Source organism: Fundulus heteroclitus, chromosome 3 (genome assembly GCF_011125445.2).
Source record: "Fundulus heteroclitus isolate FHET01 chromosome 3, MU-UCD_Fhet_4.1, whole genome shotgun sequence".
Taxonomy (NCBI): Eukaryota; Metazoa; Chordata; class Actinopteri; order Cyprinodontiformes; family Fundulidae; genus Fundulus; species Fundulus heteroclitus.
Genome location: NC_046363.1, coordinates 11,307,111 through 11,322,859, shown reverse-complemented (window position 1 = coordinate 11,322,859; position 15,749 = coordinate 11,307,111). Strand labels below are relative to the sequence as shown.

Here is a 15,749-nt window from a genome sequence, read left to right as displayed (position 1 = left end):
GGTGGTTCCTTAGGTGGTACCACAGAGTCAGAAATTATGGATTCTTCCTGAACACCTCAACCAGTTTTTAATCTTCAAGAGCTACTTTGTTTTATTACCCCAGACATTGGCACAGCAGTGACACAAGTCAAGTTGAGTTTATTTGTATAGCACATTTCAGCAGCAAGGAGGTTCAAAGTGCTTTTCATCATAAAAACATCATAAACACATGGAAACAGTCACTAGTTGTGAGACCAGTAACAAACATTAAATTGCATCAAGTGAAAACATCAATACACATCAGATATGCTGGTCAGTGTTCCTGTTATTATGGGCCCAAAACAACAGGTGGGTTTTCAGTCTTGATTTGCAGTTTTCTTCAAGTTTGTTCCAGATTTGTGGAGCAAATGGAATGTGGACGCATCTGAATAACTTGTTCTTACATTTAGTTGTTTGACTTGATCTTGAAATGAGGAGTTGTTTAGACATGGCTTCAAAAGACATTACCAAGCTACCATATTTAAAGTCTGTGAATTTCCTCCATAGATCTATACCAGGGATTCCCAAAGTGTGGTGCGCATCATACCCCGGGGGTATGCTAAATGCTGTTGCACACTTACTGTTTCTTTAAATCAGATTACTTTGGGGTCATAGCGGAAAAAATGTGTAACTTCCGGGGAGAGGACTCGTAATTGGGGAACTGGCGGAGTAAAAGCTTTCCTGTCCTGTTCGTCCAAAAATAGTGTTAGCAGCAAAACCTTGTCTGGTGCTTGGGTGTCATAACGGAACAATACATTATTAATACAAAAATCTATTTATTTAGAAGAAATCTTCTACGCTTCATTTTAAAATGAAAAATCCGCATTGTGCTGTATATGCGCATATGGCTTGTGGTCTCTGCTTCAATCATTCTCGCAAATATGCTCAATTGGCTGAAATCAGGGAAACAGGTGAGACATCTAAGGTGAAAGTTAGTCATTAAAGAGGAGAGGAAGAGAGTGAGAGAGAAATTGGAGGCAACAGGAGAGAACTGCAATGGATCCGGGAGAAGAAACCGAGCGAGAATCAGAAAATGTCTCTTCCTCTCTCCTGGCTTTACGTCATTTACGTCAGCAGAGGAAACATTTAATTCAGGCCGAAAGTTTTATTTGCGAGATTAAATTGAGTGACTCGGTCTCTATGGATCACGCAGCGCCTACAAACAGCGTTGTGCTCATGGTGCCGCGACTTTGAACCGGTGACAAGCTCTGACGCGCATGACACCCACACCACTGTCGTTACCGCTGGTCCTGGGGGGATTAGTGGTGATAGACGCGATTTCTTGACTATGCTCACGCACAGATCTGTAATACTTTTCATTGCGATTCAGTCAGGCGCAGACTGCACCATGCAGTTCATTTTAAAGAGGCAGTTTTGGCACATATTCAGACAGAAACGGGCTGTGGGAGCCAAGGTGGGTAGCCGTGGGCGTGTTTACCTGCTGAAGGTAACCGCTGTGAAACAATCAGAAAGATTTCTCTGATTAATAACATATTTATGGAGCGCTAGAGCAGGGGTGTCAAACTCATTTTGGTTGAGGGGCCGCATACAGCTTAATCTGATCTCAAGAGGGCCACATGAGTAAACTCATTGCAAGATTAAATAGAACTAATAAATGTGGACTTGTTGATTTTTATATTAAGTTAATTTCACTTTTACACAATATATTATGAATAACCTCAGCGTTTTTAAGAAAAGTATGTGCAATTTCAACAATACTATTTACTTGTGCATTATGCATAAAAACTGATCACAGTGATTATACAATGTTGAAAAACATTTATTCACATTTTTTGGAACTTAAAAACACTGTCCTGCATGACAAAATACATCAAACAGATAAAAATTAAGAAATTATTTAAATTTTTCCACACCTGAAGCTTAATCTGCTAATTAAAACACAGCGCCCCTCGTGGACAATATAGGAACAGCATATTTTCAATTAAACAAAGTACATGTTTTTTTCAATAATTGTTTTATCATTCTCTTCCTTTTATCTTGTCCACTTCTGAAAGTCAAATCTGATGAGCTCTTTGTGGCATCTTATTGCCACATTACCAGACAGGACACTGTTTTTTTTTTTGTTTTTTTTTTAATAATGATAATGCATTAAGCCACAGGGCCGGACTAAATTGTTCGGCGGGCCGGATCCGGCCCGCGGGCCGTATGTTTGACACCCCTGCGCTAGAGTTACTGTTACTGTGCTGCTTTACCAGTTCTCTCTCGCTCGCTCGCTCGCTCGTCATCAGACACCAATCAAACTACTTTGTGTTAGTATTTTACGGCGCAAATTGTGCGTCAGACTCAGATTTAGAAGCTTTGTTACAACGTTTGAGTTGTAACTGCAACCATTACATTACAATGTAATGTAAGGATGGAAGTTACATCTGTCAGGATTTCTAGGTAAATGGCCTGCAATTGTATAGTATTTTATCAAGTCCTGAGGACCTCATTCACATGCAGATGGTGGTGAGCTACATTGTGTCCACAGCTGCTCTGGGGCAGACTAACAAAAACAAGGCTGCCACCGGGCCCTCTGACCACCACCAGCAGGCAAAGCAGGTGAAGGGTCTTGCCCAAGGACACAACAACTGAGACAATGTGAGTGTGGGTTCAAACTGGTTACAGGATGAACTCCCTAGCTCCTGCGCCACCATTGCTCCAGTCAATACAACACATCAAGACAAAAGTTACCCTGGAACTCATAACACTATCTTCTAAACTATTTAGGAGACTATTTGTATTAATATATATATATATATATATATATATTAATATATATATATATATATATATATTAATATATATATATATATATATATATATATATATATATATATATATATATATATATATATATATATATATATTATGTGATCTGTACACCTTTAATGAGTGTATCTGAGCATATTCCTGCAGAGAGTTGGAGGTGCTGGATGCCCTTCCACTTGCAGCCTACACATTTACATTTTTCACCTTGGGGTCGTATTTTACTGTATGAACCTCAAATACAGAATCATTCAATATGGTGGAAAGACTCTGGGCTAATTCCAGATGATATTTGAACCGAATATCAGGGGTTTGGTTAATGGACTGTTTCTCCAACCATGACACTACCCTGCCACTGATCTGCACATCTCTGTCACCATCACAACCTCCACCAGCTCTTTAATGAATCTGACCAAGTTCCCTCTTGACAGCACACCTTCTAGATATGGAAAGGGAGAGAGGGAGAGAGGCAGGAAGAATAAGATGGGTGGACGAATAAGAAGAAAAGAGAGAGTTGCTGTATTAAAAGAAGGAGAAAAAGAGGGCAGTGGAGAGTGGCGAGACTTTCTGAGCAGAGCAGAAATTAACAGGGCCCCTGGGACGGCCAGATCAGAGCCTGCGTCCCTTGAGTGCACTTACCACAGGGGCCCCCCATGCTTGTTACAGCAAAGCAGGGGCCACCAGGGGACTCCCAGGGCTGCACTTCACAAATGTGTGGCTGAATGCACCCTGCAAGATAGTTAAAAGCTGATGGTCAGGGTGCCAGGAGAGGAAGTTCACCGTAATTATGTCCTGTTTTGAAAGACACAGCTATAGGAGAGTTGAGGAAAATTATGAGAATCTCATGAGTTTAAGATGAACTTAAGGAGATGAAGAACAGTATATTCTCGAAAAAAGAAGGAGGTACTTCAGAGTTCAAATCCAAACAGAGATGAATTCATAATATGAGTACTCTGTCTGTAGTCGCTTATCCATCACAGGGCAACACAGAGATCCAAGGGACAAACGATCACCCACACAAACACGCCTACAGGCAATTACAAGAGACCAATTAACTGTCATTTTTTTTGGGAGTAAGGGAAAATAGGGAAAATGTAAGGGAAAATATCTGAAGAGAACCCAAACATGCATGAGGAGAACATGCAAACTCTATGTAGAAAGAGCCCAGGTCAGGATTTTAACCCCAAAGCTTCTTGCTACGGCGCTACCCACTGTGTTACCGTGGAGCCCCGGTTTTTCTATTATGCTACTGTGAACCTTAAAAGGGATGATTTGATTTGCTCAAAACTACCCAAATGCTACCAAGGAGGACAATGTTAGAGGATCACCACACCCCCAAAGGCAAAGTATTGTTAGGTTTGCCACTGTGTTTCTATCACATTGAGTTTAGGCTGGCTTATGCTGTGGGCTGTTTTAAGCCACCCGATCAGCTCGTCAGCCCACTCATAATCTGCCAAAAGTCGAGGAAACTGTATGACTGCAACAGCATTGAGCCCTATAATGGACTGGGGGGCTGTCCAGGTGTATCCCACCTCATGCCCAGTGATGCTGGAGGTAAGCATCAGCCCCGCAACCCTGCACGGATAAGCAGGGATGGATGGATGGATGCAACAGCATTGAAGATGGGGCATTCCCAGGGTTTTCCATGTCCTATGTTGTTCAGAATTGATCCCAGTGGACCCATGCTGCGCTCCAGGGTGAATGGAAACAGACCGCAGCCTCTTCCAGTGGAACTGTAGTATACTACTTTGGACGCTCTAACAGGACATTTCCTCCACAAGAACCTTAGCTTTTGCCTTTCTTACCATTCCATGTTTCCACTGCTTTTACCGGGTTGGGGGAAACTGATTATGAGGGTTGAAAGTTAATCTGGGATTTCAATTTCAATGCTCTGAGTGCCCCAAGTTGTTCAGATAATTACTAGTTAAATTGAGACAGCAGACGAAGCCCTGGCTTTTACTTTTTGTTTCAAGCATCCTGGATCCCAAGGTCAGTTAAGCATCTGGTTAGCATAGTGTAGGACTGGGTCACTGCTGTAGCCTGCTTAATTGGTGAACAACAGTCTGTGTTACAGGGTCAAATGTGTTGTAAGGAAATGCTGGAGGCATAGAGTCTATATAAGCCATTGAATCAGAACATTTAACCAATCGGACGGAGCCTGACGCCATCAATGATCAAAGCTCCACTCCAGAAATGTAGGGTGATGTCTGAACTACTCTCTCTGTGCCAGGGTTTAGTTCTTGGGGTAAAGCTATGCTCTGGTAATCAGTTCATGTCCTGTAAATGCTGTAAAAATCAAACAGAATAAGGAATGACCCCAGAAAACTACCCTGGTTCCTGGAAAAGGTTCAGCAATTGATTAAAAAAACAACAACTTCAATTTTTGTTAAAAAAAAAAAAAAACATGCTGAAAAAACTATACCTTGTCTTACTGTTGTTATTTTGGACTCTATATTCATAATAATGTTTTCTTAAACAAATTTCATTAAAGAAAACAAAGAAGAGGGAAGTTAATCGTTCATTCCTGGTTTCTGCTTCCTTCAAATGCACGGCTACAGTGACCCATTTTTAGGTTTTTGCCATATTGAAACAGACTTTTGCTTTATCCTGACATATTTTTGGAATCAAGAAAATCCCATCATTGGGTTTCTCTCTTCGTCTGTCATGGTGTTTGTTTTGCTAAAACGACTGAACCAACAGAATTAACCCCTATGCGGCTGTGTTGATATGAAGCAGATGGCTGCATCAGCTCTGCAGAAAGGTGTTATCACAGACTGACAGTGAAGATCTGCTATCTAAACAGAGTAATGTGTTGGCGCCGCTCAGGATGTGGAATTCGCACAAGCAATAAAACGTGAATCAAACTGTGTGAGCGCTGCACATTTCCAATGAACTTGATCAAGCTGACATGTTTGAGGTTGTCTTTTTAAAATTCGATGACCAGATAAAGTGGACACCCTTTTACAGATTTCTTGGTTTTGCTTTTGTTTTAAATGTTTCAGATCATGAAACAGATTTTAATGGTAGGAAAAATGAACGCGAGTATTACAACAAGCATTTGGACTGGAAGAAATCCATAAGAAAGTTTTTTTTTTTCTCCCAAACCCAGGGCCTGACAACTGTTTGACTTGTAAAATCAAGAATTCACATAAACAGAACTTGACTGACAACAAGAAGCAGGGAAAAAGACGCAAAACATCTTACCCCGATCTAAAGAAATCCAAAAATAGATGACAAACAAAGCCATCGGCACCTATCCGTCTGGAAATGATCTCAGTCTAAGGCTTTGCGTAAATTCCAGTGACAGCCACTAACAGACCCACAAACAGACAAATTAGGATAAGTGAACCTTTCCAGGAGTGAGGGCTGCCAAAATTATTCCATACGCTGAGTTGCCAACTCATCCAGGAAGTCACAGAAGGACCAAGAGCAACATCTGAAGCCATGCAAGGCAAGGCAAGTTTGTTGGTATAGCACAAAGTGCTTGACATTATTAAAATATAGGAAAATAAAAACAGAATAAAAGCAAGTTGAAATAAAATAACAGTCAAAGGTAATCCTAAACAAATGTGTCTTTAATCTTGATTCAAATGAACTCAGGCTTTCAGCACTTAGTTTTCTGGAAGTTTGTTCCAGATAATTGGAGCATAGGAACTAAATGCTACTTCTCCATGTTTGGTTCTGGTTCTAGGTATGCAGAGTAGGCTGGAGCCAGAAGACCTTAGTGGTCTGGAGGGTTGATACACTGCAGCCTCACTTAAGGCCAGTGTTTAGGATACAACATAAGAAAGAGAAGAGTCAAAAACTGCAACCATGGTAAGAGTCCTGAGGCAAAAACCAGTGTTGACCAAAACGGACACAAGACCCATTTCTCAAAATCCTCTTTACGTTCCCCAAGGCCTGTAGAGAAATAATCTGTGGGTTGGCAAGACCAAAGTTCAACTTTTTGGATAGTGCACATCCTGTCACTTCTAGCATAAAACACAGCATTTCTACAAGCAGGGTTGTGATAGTGGGGCTGCTTTGCTGCTTCAGAACCTGGACAACTTGCCAGTCGCAGATTCTACTCTCTATCAGAAAATCCTAAAGTTTGACCGTCACTCTATAACCTTAAGTTCAACTGCGGCAGCAAGTCCATCACTGAAGGTCTCAAAAACAAATCAATAAACTAATAAGCATGAAGGTTTTCTGGATGTCCTAGTCACATTTTAGACTCATCCAATTTAGAAGCCGTGGTTTGCCTTTACACAGGCCATCTAGACTTAAAAATATTCTCATGTAGCTGAATTAAAACAATCCTGCAAAGAGGAGTGGGCCAAAATTCCTCCACAGCGATGTAAGAGACTCATTGCCAGGTGTCACAAGCACTTGACTGCAGTGTTTGCTGCCAAGGAGGACAGTTCCAGTTATTAGGTTCAGGGGGTAAATACTTTCTTACATCATTGAATTGGGAAGCAAAATGCTAAAAGAGGCTCAAGCATGTATCAAGGTCCCCTTTCGTGATGTGCATGGTCCTGCAGAGGTGATGCTTTTGGAGCAGCAGTGGGAATACAGCCTCCCACTGAACCACCCTTTGCCTTGTAATTTCTGCTAAAACGCCGCTTTTCACTTCTTCTTTTTTTATGATTTGAAGTGTTATTTCTCAGTTTTGTGTGCCTAATTAAAGTGCACTTACAGTAGTTTGTGGTTCAAGGCTGAAACGTTGCGGTTTCCCCCGTAAGCAGCTAATCAGATCCCTTTTCAATCACCGCGCCTTCTTAATGAAGTGCTGCAGACTGTCAATGGGAACGCCTGACTCCCAAGTGCTTTTATTTTACTCCTTTATTGAAGCTGCTCAATGCAAGAATGGGGAATGCTTGCCGTTTTTGGAGGTGGGGCCTCGGATGGAGTGGGTTGTCAATTTCTGTCGAGCACGGAGGTGTGTGCGGCAGGGCGAGCTGTGGGTTGCAGGGGGGGTTGCTAGGCAGGGATTAACATGATCAAAGACACAAATGCGCAGGCACATAGCAAAAGTAAGAGAAGGGGAGAAGATCCATGCAGGGCTCCCAGTGTAGCACCCCTGCTCCCCCCTCTCCGTTTTCCCATAGTAACTCCCACGGAGGAGACAAAGCGCAGCTGAACCATGGCTCCCCCGGCACTCCACAGCAGCCTCAAACAGCTATCGATTTGTAGCCACAAAATAAAACGACACAAAAACACCGGGTTCCCAAATGCCGGGACAGCCAGGCCCACTGCTAACACGGGCGTCCGTACCGACCGAGAGCCGAGCTCGCAGCGAGCAGGGCCATGTAGCAGGAGACAGGCAGGACACAAACAAACAAACAAGTCGGCTTTAATAGAATTGTACCTGAAAGCCTGAGGGCTTTCTCCTGCACAGACACACAAACAGAGCATGTTAATACTGCCACGGGGTAGCCAGAACTAATAGTGGGGACATTAAGAAAATGATCCTCAGGCAGATATGTTTCCCAGAGATGGCGACTAAACAGAATTGCCATATTTATCATACTCATGGAAACAGGGAGAGCGGGAGGGAGACCTTTGTGTGCAGTCCTGTCCCTGTCTGGAGTGCTCAAAAGAAGGACAAGAGTTCCCCCCAGGACAGAGTGCAAGTTGGGAGTTTTTGTACACTTTCCTGCTAAATTATTCATACCCTTTTAACTTTTCATGCTTTTAAAAATTACAGCAACAAACTTAACGGGATCTCATGTAACCGATTAGCAAAGAGTCGCTCGTAATTGTGAAGTGAAAGCAAAAGGTTTTTGGTTTTTTATTTAAACTTTGAACACAAAAATCAGAAAAAAGTGCGGCATGCATATTGAGCCTCATTTACTGTGACATCCCTAAATACAATCTGCAACTATCCACTGATAAGTACACGATCCAAACGGCGTCTCTGATAGGACCAGAATTGTTTCTCTACAATGGTACAATTTCTCATCATCACATTATAACCACACATTTGAATGTAATTCATTGGGACTTTGTATGATAGACCAACACTAAATAGTGGAGAAAAGTGAAGTGGAAGAAGGCAGATATTTTAGCTACCTGGCTCCTCTCCTGTGAAATCAACTCCCAGTTTCAGTCTGCGTGGCGGACACACTCTCTACTTTTACGGCTAAGCTTAGAACTTTCTTTTTGATAAAGCTTTTAGTTAAGAGTGGCTGAGATTATCCTGAGGCATCTATGTAGTTGTGCTACTGTAGGCTTAGGCTGCTGGAGAACATACTGACCACTTTGCTACATTCTCCTACTACTCTCCAAATTTTGCTTTATTTGCTGTTCTTTCAGTTTTTAACTTCACACTCCCTGTTTTTTTCTCTCCATAGTAGCCACACCAGGCCTGGTGTTCTGTTCAGCTGTGCTACTGTTATGGGCATCAGCAGAGCTACTGCTGCCGGTAACTTCATATTCCTCTTTAGCTGATACAGACGGCGCTGTTTTTCCGAGTCCAACCCTGTTTCTCTCCCAGACATAGAAACTCAGCAGATGGATTTGAGTCATTGACTTGCAGCATTTACACCTCCTAGATGACCGTGTAGCTGCAATGGACACTTGCCTGTGTTTTGTCGCTGACTTTGCAGCAGTCCCTCATAACGAGCACGCACGTAGCGACAGTCGAGAAGAAAACTCCCCTTTAACAGGAACAAACCTCCAGCAGAACCAGGCTGAGCGTGAACGACCATCTGCCTCGACCGACTGAGGTTTAGAGAGGACAGAGCAGAGACACAAAAAGAAGACAGAAGCACTCATCCAGGAATAATTTCTATGTTAGAGAGGGCAATGGCAGCGCTAGCCCCATGAGTGGCTTCATCCAGGAAAGAAACACATTTAAGCAGAAAAAGCTCTTAGCCAGTTTTCAGGTCTAGAGAATGACAGAGAGAACACAAAGTTAGTTGCAGCAAAAGATAGAAAACCTCCTGTATGATTCAACAGAACTGATTTTGTAAAGTGCCTTAAGATGACATGTGTTGTAACTTAGCACTATTAAATAAACTGAATTGAATTGAAAAGCCAAGATAGTAACATCCTCCTAAACAGAGATATGGGTCAAGGGGAGCATTAATAGGAAAAGCCGCCATTAGGGTCCATGGTAGTGGGGTGCTGCTGAGATCTGTCTGCTGAGATCTGTTGAAACAACTGTTGATAGTCTTTCTCTGCATTTGTGGAATCTACCATCTTGTTTGCAGTTTTCCCAAAAAGTCATGTAGGGTAACAACAAACATGTGGAAGAAAATACCAAAACTGAACATTTTAGCTTGAATGAAAAACCACAGTAAAAGATGGTGGCGGCGTCATGCTGTGTGGATGCTTTCCTTCAGAAGGCACGGGAAAACTACTCAGGGTTGATGGAAGATGGAGGGAGCAGAATACAGGAAAATACTGCAAGAAAACCTTTGAGAGGCTGCACAAGACTTGAGAAGGCGCAGAGGTTCACATTCTCACATGACAACAACCCTCAACATACAGCCAGAGCTGTAGCGGAATGATTGAACACAGAATTTTTCACACGTTTCTCCATTTTTATTCCTAAAACAATTTGACGCCCATGTATAATTGTTCTTCCATGTCACAATAATGCACCTATACGTCTAGGTGCATCTCAGGGGTCTGCAACTTGCGGCTCTAATGATCTTCAGAAATCACTTTTAATATAGTTGGCTAAAATAAGGTTTTTCTAAAGGTTCTACTATTTTAGTAAGGCAGCTAATCACAGATGGATGTCCGACTAGCCAAATACTGGGCTGTATTAAAACACACAAAGGTCTGTTTTTTTCTTCCTCAGCCTCCTCTTAAGGCCGGGCGTGGTATATACAAATTACACACAATAATAGTAAATAGAAATACATTGAACTGCGCTAAAGGGGTGCTTTCCTTCTGAGACAACATACACTCTTCCATTTCAAGCTTTACTTTCTTCCTCACCTCACTTCTTTATCCTCATCTCTGCATTCTTTCCTCCCCCTCCCTCCTGGCCTTTTTCCGGCTCTCCAATTAAGCTCCGGCGGCAGGTTTCCATCAGCTGTCTGGCCGTCTGCAGTAAGACTCTTCAGAGCAGAGGCCTGTCAGGAAATGAACTCATCACTGGATGACAGCTGCTAATTTCTCCCTCTTCCATGTCACACGAGTGGCCTGCTGCAGTTAATAATGAGCCCATCCAGCCCTGATTACAGAGATACATAGGGGGGGGGGGAGGGGGTGTGCGTGCACACGGTACAGTACACAAAAACCCCTTCAGACGAGATATGCAGAATTATGTACAAGCTCAGACACACATTCCTATTGGACGTACAGTAGGGGAAACATCAATGCTTGTTATGTGCAAATATAGTCATTTACTTCATAATAAACCAAAAAGTAGTGCGTAATTGTGATTTCAAAGAAAAATGATACATGGATTATAAAATGTGTTACAGATAAAAATCTGAAAAGTGTGTTGTGCCCGTAGTATCAGTTCACTCAGCTTTATTACCCCTAGATGAGGTTCCCAGCGTTAATCTGCATGCCCTCGTAGCGTGAGACCAAAGTCTACATGCAAAAAGCCGCCTAGGGGACAGTAAATGTGTGTAAAAGGGGGGCTCTGGTCAGATGAGACCACCATGAAACATTCTGGCCTGCGTGCAAAATGCTGAATGTGACAGAAAGCCGACACTGAGCATCACGCTGAACAGTCCTCATGGTAAAACGTGGTGGTGGTATCATGCTGTGGGGTTGATATGCCTAAATGTGTAGAAGTTCATATGAGTGTTTTTGCAAGGCACCGTATGATTAGTTACAGGTCATGTAAAACGAAAGGTTTCTACCAAACAGCACGGGGAAACCGGGGGGTTAGCGCTGGCTTCTGCACCGCACAAAAGCTTCACAGTAACACTTGCTGGTTCTTACCGTCTTGGAGCTGAAAATGCTTCTGTCTCTGCAGTGGATGTGTCCTCCGTCCGCTCAAACACAGCCTGTGTCCCGATTCAAGCCAGGACTATCTCATGTCACCTGGACTGGACACCATCATGAAACAAAATCGAAATGTTGTTCTTCAAAAATTCATCCTTTGTGTGTTAATACTTGGTCGTACGACTAGCGGAGGCTTCTCTCACAGACTCTTCTTGATGCTCACGTAGAGAATGTTACGTCTGTCAAACGTGTTAATTCTGGCTGAATGGAAGGGAATGAAACTGGGTTTATCAGTGCAACCCGAAGCTGTATAGGGTTTGTTGAAATTACAGGTTCCTCTCTTTGTGTGGCTCTGGATTTCACTCCTGACTTCCCTCTACAAGACTAATTTCTCCTGCCCACTCCTCCACCACTTCCCTGAGCAGCTGGCATTGTGGGTCAGGGTCCAGGCCTTAGTTGGGGCCTGAATGAATACCAATTCGCCCTCCAGTGCTGAATGATGCGGGTGGGAAAAAGGGGGTGAGTTGGACATGTGAAAGAGAATGGGGCAGGATGACGGCGATCATGAGGACAATGACGATAACGGCGAAGGTAATGACTGTGTTGGTGATCGGAAGGCATGATGAAAGCCATCAGTCAATGTGTGTATGCAAAAGTATTTCCAGTACTGCACTTTATGTTACGGACCAACATAAAGTAGTGCATAATTGCAAAGGGGAAGGAAAAGGATTTTTTGGTTTTCAATGTTTTTACATTGTTTGCGTTGGGGTAAACATATCCAGGGGTGTCAGAGTGAATAACAGAAAGTGACACCCTACACATTATCACTTATAAGTAAAATCTGAAAACCGTGCACTCTTTTCCTAACAGCTTTATAATTAAGCTCTACTTTGTGTTGTTCTTTCACAGAACAACCCCCCCCCCATAAAGTACCCTGAGGTTTTCGTTCACAAGGCAAAATTATGAAAAGTGTTGTACGCTGCTGACTATAGTCAGTGTTAATGTAGGATTGTATGTTAGACAAAAAAAACCATCAATGGTTAAAAAAAAATTAGACAATTTTTATTGACAGAAACTACATTAAACCAAAGCTTTTCTGTAAGAGAAAAGATTAACTGAGATGAAAAAAGAAACACAAAGTCCTCGCTGCCATATTGTCACAGGAACAACCAAAAGCATCTGTTGTGTGACGTCAGACATGAGACAGAAATCAAACAGTTGTTTTCGTCTTTTAGACCCGACACAAGACTCTTGCGAACAGTTACACAAAATCGTGGGAACATCACGGTTACATTCCAAAGCAAAATCCCTATGGGCCTGTTTTACTGTGAGCAGGTTTGGTGCTTTAAAAACATATTCCATTGGCTTGAGTTGTATGGAAATAAGCAAGTTGTCCATATAAATCTTGGTGGCTGTTTGCGTTGCGAGTCAACGCATGTAGCACCAAAAGGTCCTTCCTGAACTGTCCCTTGAAACAAATGATCTTTGACCTGACTGTTGCATAGCTCTAATGAAGATCTGAGCAAAAAGATGTAATGTACAAACCGAACCATAGGGGGAGACACTGAGGACTCTTTGACTGAACTCGGAACGGGGAAACCTCATTTCTGTGAGCTTCAGCCCTCCAGGACAATGTTATGAGAAGCTCCATCGAGGTAGACCACCATCTCCTCTCCTGCTTGCTGCTCCACCTGCTGGCCCTCCCCCTCCCCCTCCACCTCCCCCTCTGCAGCGCCTCCATACACCGCTCTCTCCACCTGCAGGGTGCAGTCCTCCAGCTGGGTCACGATGTAGTGGGTTCCGTCGTCATTGACGATGACCTGGGTGAGGCCTTCCTTCATCATCTGGGAGGCGGCGACCTTCAGCACCTCCTGCATGTTTTCGTGGCCGGACTCCTGGATGACCTGCTCCTCGTCTGGCTCTTGCTTCACCTCCACGGTGGCGTGGGCTGCCTCGGAGACCTCGGGGGTCAGCAGCTGATGGACGACGGTGGCCTCCCCTTGCATTTTCTCCTGATGGCCCACTTCGCTGACGGCGCTGAGCAGGGCGTCCAGAGCGGTGGATGACTCGGAGACGATGTGGCTCTGGCCCGCACCCACCTGCAACTCCTTCCTGGCGCCCCCGGACTCCACCACCACGTACTGGGTGCTGCCTTCGGCACAGTGGGCCCCCGCCGCCGCCACCTCCCTGCCTGAGGCGATGACCTGTCCGTCTTCTGTGATGTGGAGCACCTCAGCCACCTGGCCGGACATGGCCAGCGTCTGCAGCGTGGCGGCGGCCGACTCCTCCAGGGCCTGGTCGATGACCATGTCCTCGTCTCCGTAACCCTGGATGATGATGACCTGCTGGACCGCTTCTTCGTGGCCTGAAGCCTCCGAGGAGCCTTTCCTGTGCTCGGGGGATTCCACGGACTCTGCCTCCACGAACGTCGCTCCTTGGCCTCTCAGGCGACATTCGAAGGACTTGGACACGATACCTGGGGAAAAGGACGACATTTTTCTGTTACATTTTTGATGGGCGGTTCAGAGAATATGAAGGGCAGAGCAGAAACAAAACGCCAGCTGGTTAGGTTAGGTGTTGAATTCCTGAGGGAACTTCAGGTACAGGAAGTGGCACACACATTTACAAAATGGTGAAGGATGAAACGGACTGGTGATCAGAGCCCAACAACTTTTAGCAAAAAAAATCAGATCTTGTTTCTGGTCTGCGAAGGCATCATATTTGCTGTGGTTATTGCTGAGGGAAGAACGGTCAAGGTTAGCCACTTTTAGTGTCAGTGCGGCGTATAAAAGTAAAGTCAGAGGAAGTACAGAGGTGTATAGACGTTGTTTGTGGTTCGTTCAGGCAGAAAGAGAGCGACAGGAAGTGAGACATCCAGGAAAGCTGACTGCTAGAGATGCACTCAGGGAGAAATTAATGACGACTGGTGATCAGAATCAGCTCATTTTCAGCTAGACCAGCCCTGACCGGTGATCTGGTGGTTGGAAAGTCAAAAATTTGGGAAAAGAGAAGCCTCTATACGTAGGAGCTTAAATGGGCAAGGCCAACAACTTTTCTGTGTGGAACTCAATTAATTAAAACATTTAAATGTTTAGTATCTGTAAGGTCTTTAACAATGAAGTTGCAGAAAGCAAAGGCATGAAAGAAGCCATTTAAAAAAAAAAAAGTCTTTTCTACAACATGAAGGGAAATATCTGTGCTTCATGCAAAAAAAAAAAACAACCCCCCCCCAAAAAAAAGAGAAACAGCAATCTCCTGAATGCTTCTGCCAACATTTGCTCCATATAGCCACAGTTATTGAACCTGCTCTGCGTATGCATCCATCATCATGTTGAGAAAAAGAAAAAAAAAAAAAATCATGGAAAACTAAAGTGGCATTAAAGGCGATGTAACACTTCACATATTTGTGTCACTTAGGGCACGGAAGCAGACAGAATATGGAGATACTCTCCTGCAGCAGGAGCGCGCTGAGATACAGCTGCTGCTAATTGAGCCACATTGTGCCCTCTCACATCACAGGTTGCCATGGTGTTTCCAAGGTGACAGGAACAGTGTTAGAAATGCCATTGTTTAAACAGCGCCTGGCTCAGACACTTGTAGGCTAATCTATGCAGGAAAACGGGGATTTGATTTGCGACATTTAAAAAAAAAAAAAAAAAAAAGGGGGGGGGGGGGCCTCTGTTCACGACTAAGCTGCTGAGAGCTGAACTTAATTTAAAGTAAGTGAGAATCGACTCAAGCTCCTGTCAGCAGAAGAGCCTTTTAGGTTTGTCAGTCCCCTTTCCTTTCAGATCTTTACAATATACCAAAACGTGTCTTTTTTTTATTTTTTTTATTTGTTATTTGCTTGGGAGGAGTTGACATTTGGAGATACAAGGTTTGCACCTGGGGGCGGCTGTGGGATCACACGAACGTAACGGTACATACAGAAACAAACTCATCAATCACCCAAGCTCCCATCGTCCCCTGACATTTAATGTCCTGAACTCACAAGGTTGACGATGTGATTAGAAAGTCAGACTTGTGCTGCAAGGTGGACCCCCCCCCCTCCCCTCCCCCTGTGAATTTAG

At 43.7% G+C, this 15,749-nt stretch overlaps 1 protein-coding gene across 1 annotated transcript in view; it reads right to left on the bottom strand.

Moving 5' to 3' along the window:
- Positions 1–12,722: 12,722 nt before the first annotated feature.
- znf407 (zinc finger protein 407) overlaps positions 12,723–15,749 on the bottom strand; it is a 207,679-nt gene continuing 204,652 nt past the window's right edge. The window contains exon 10 of the mRNA XM_012872960.3: positions 12,723–14,155. Coding sequence (XP_012728414.2) covers positions 13,296–14,155 — 860 coding nt within the window. The 3' untranslated portion in view covers positions 12,723–13,295. The remainder of the gene's footprint in view (positions 14,156–15,749) is intronic.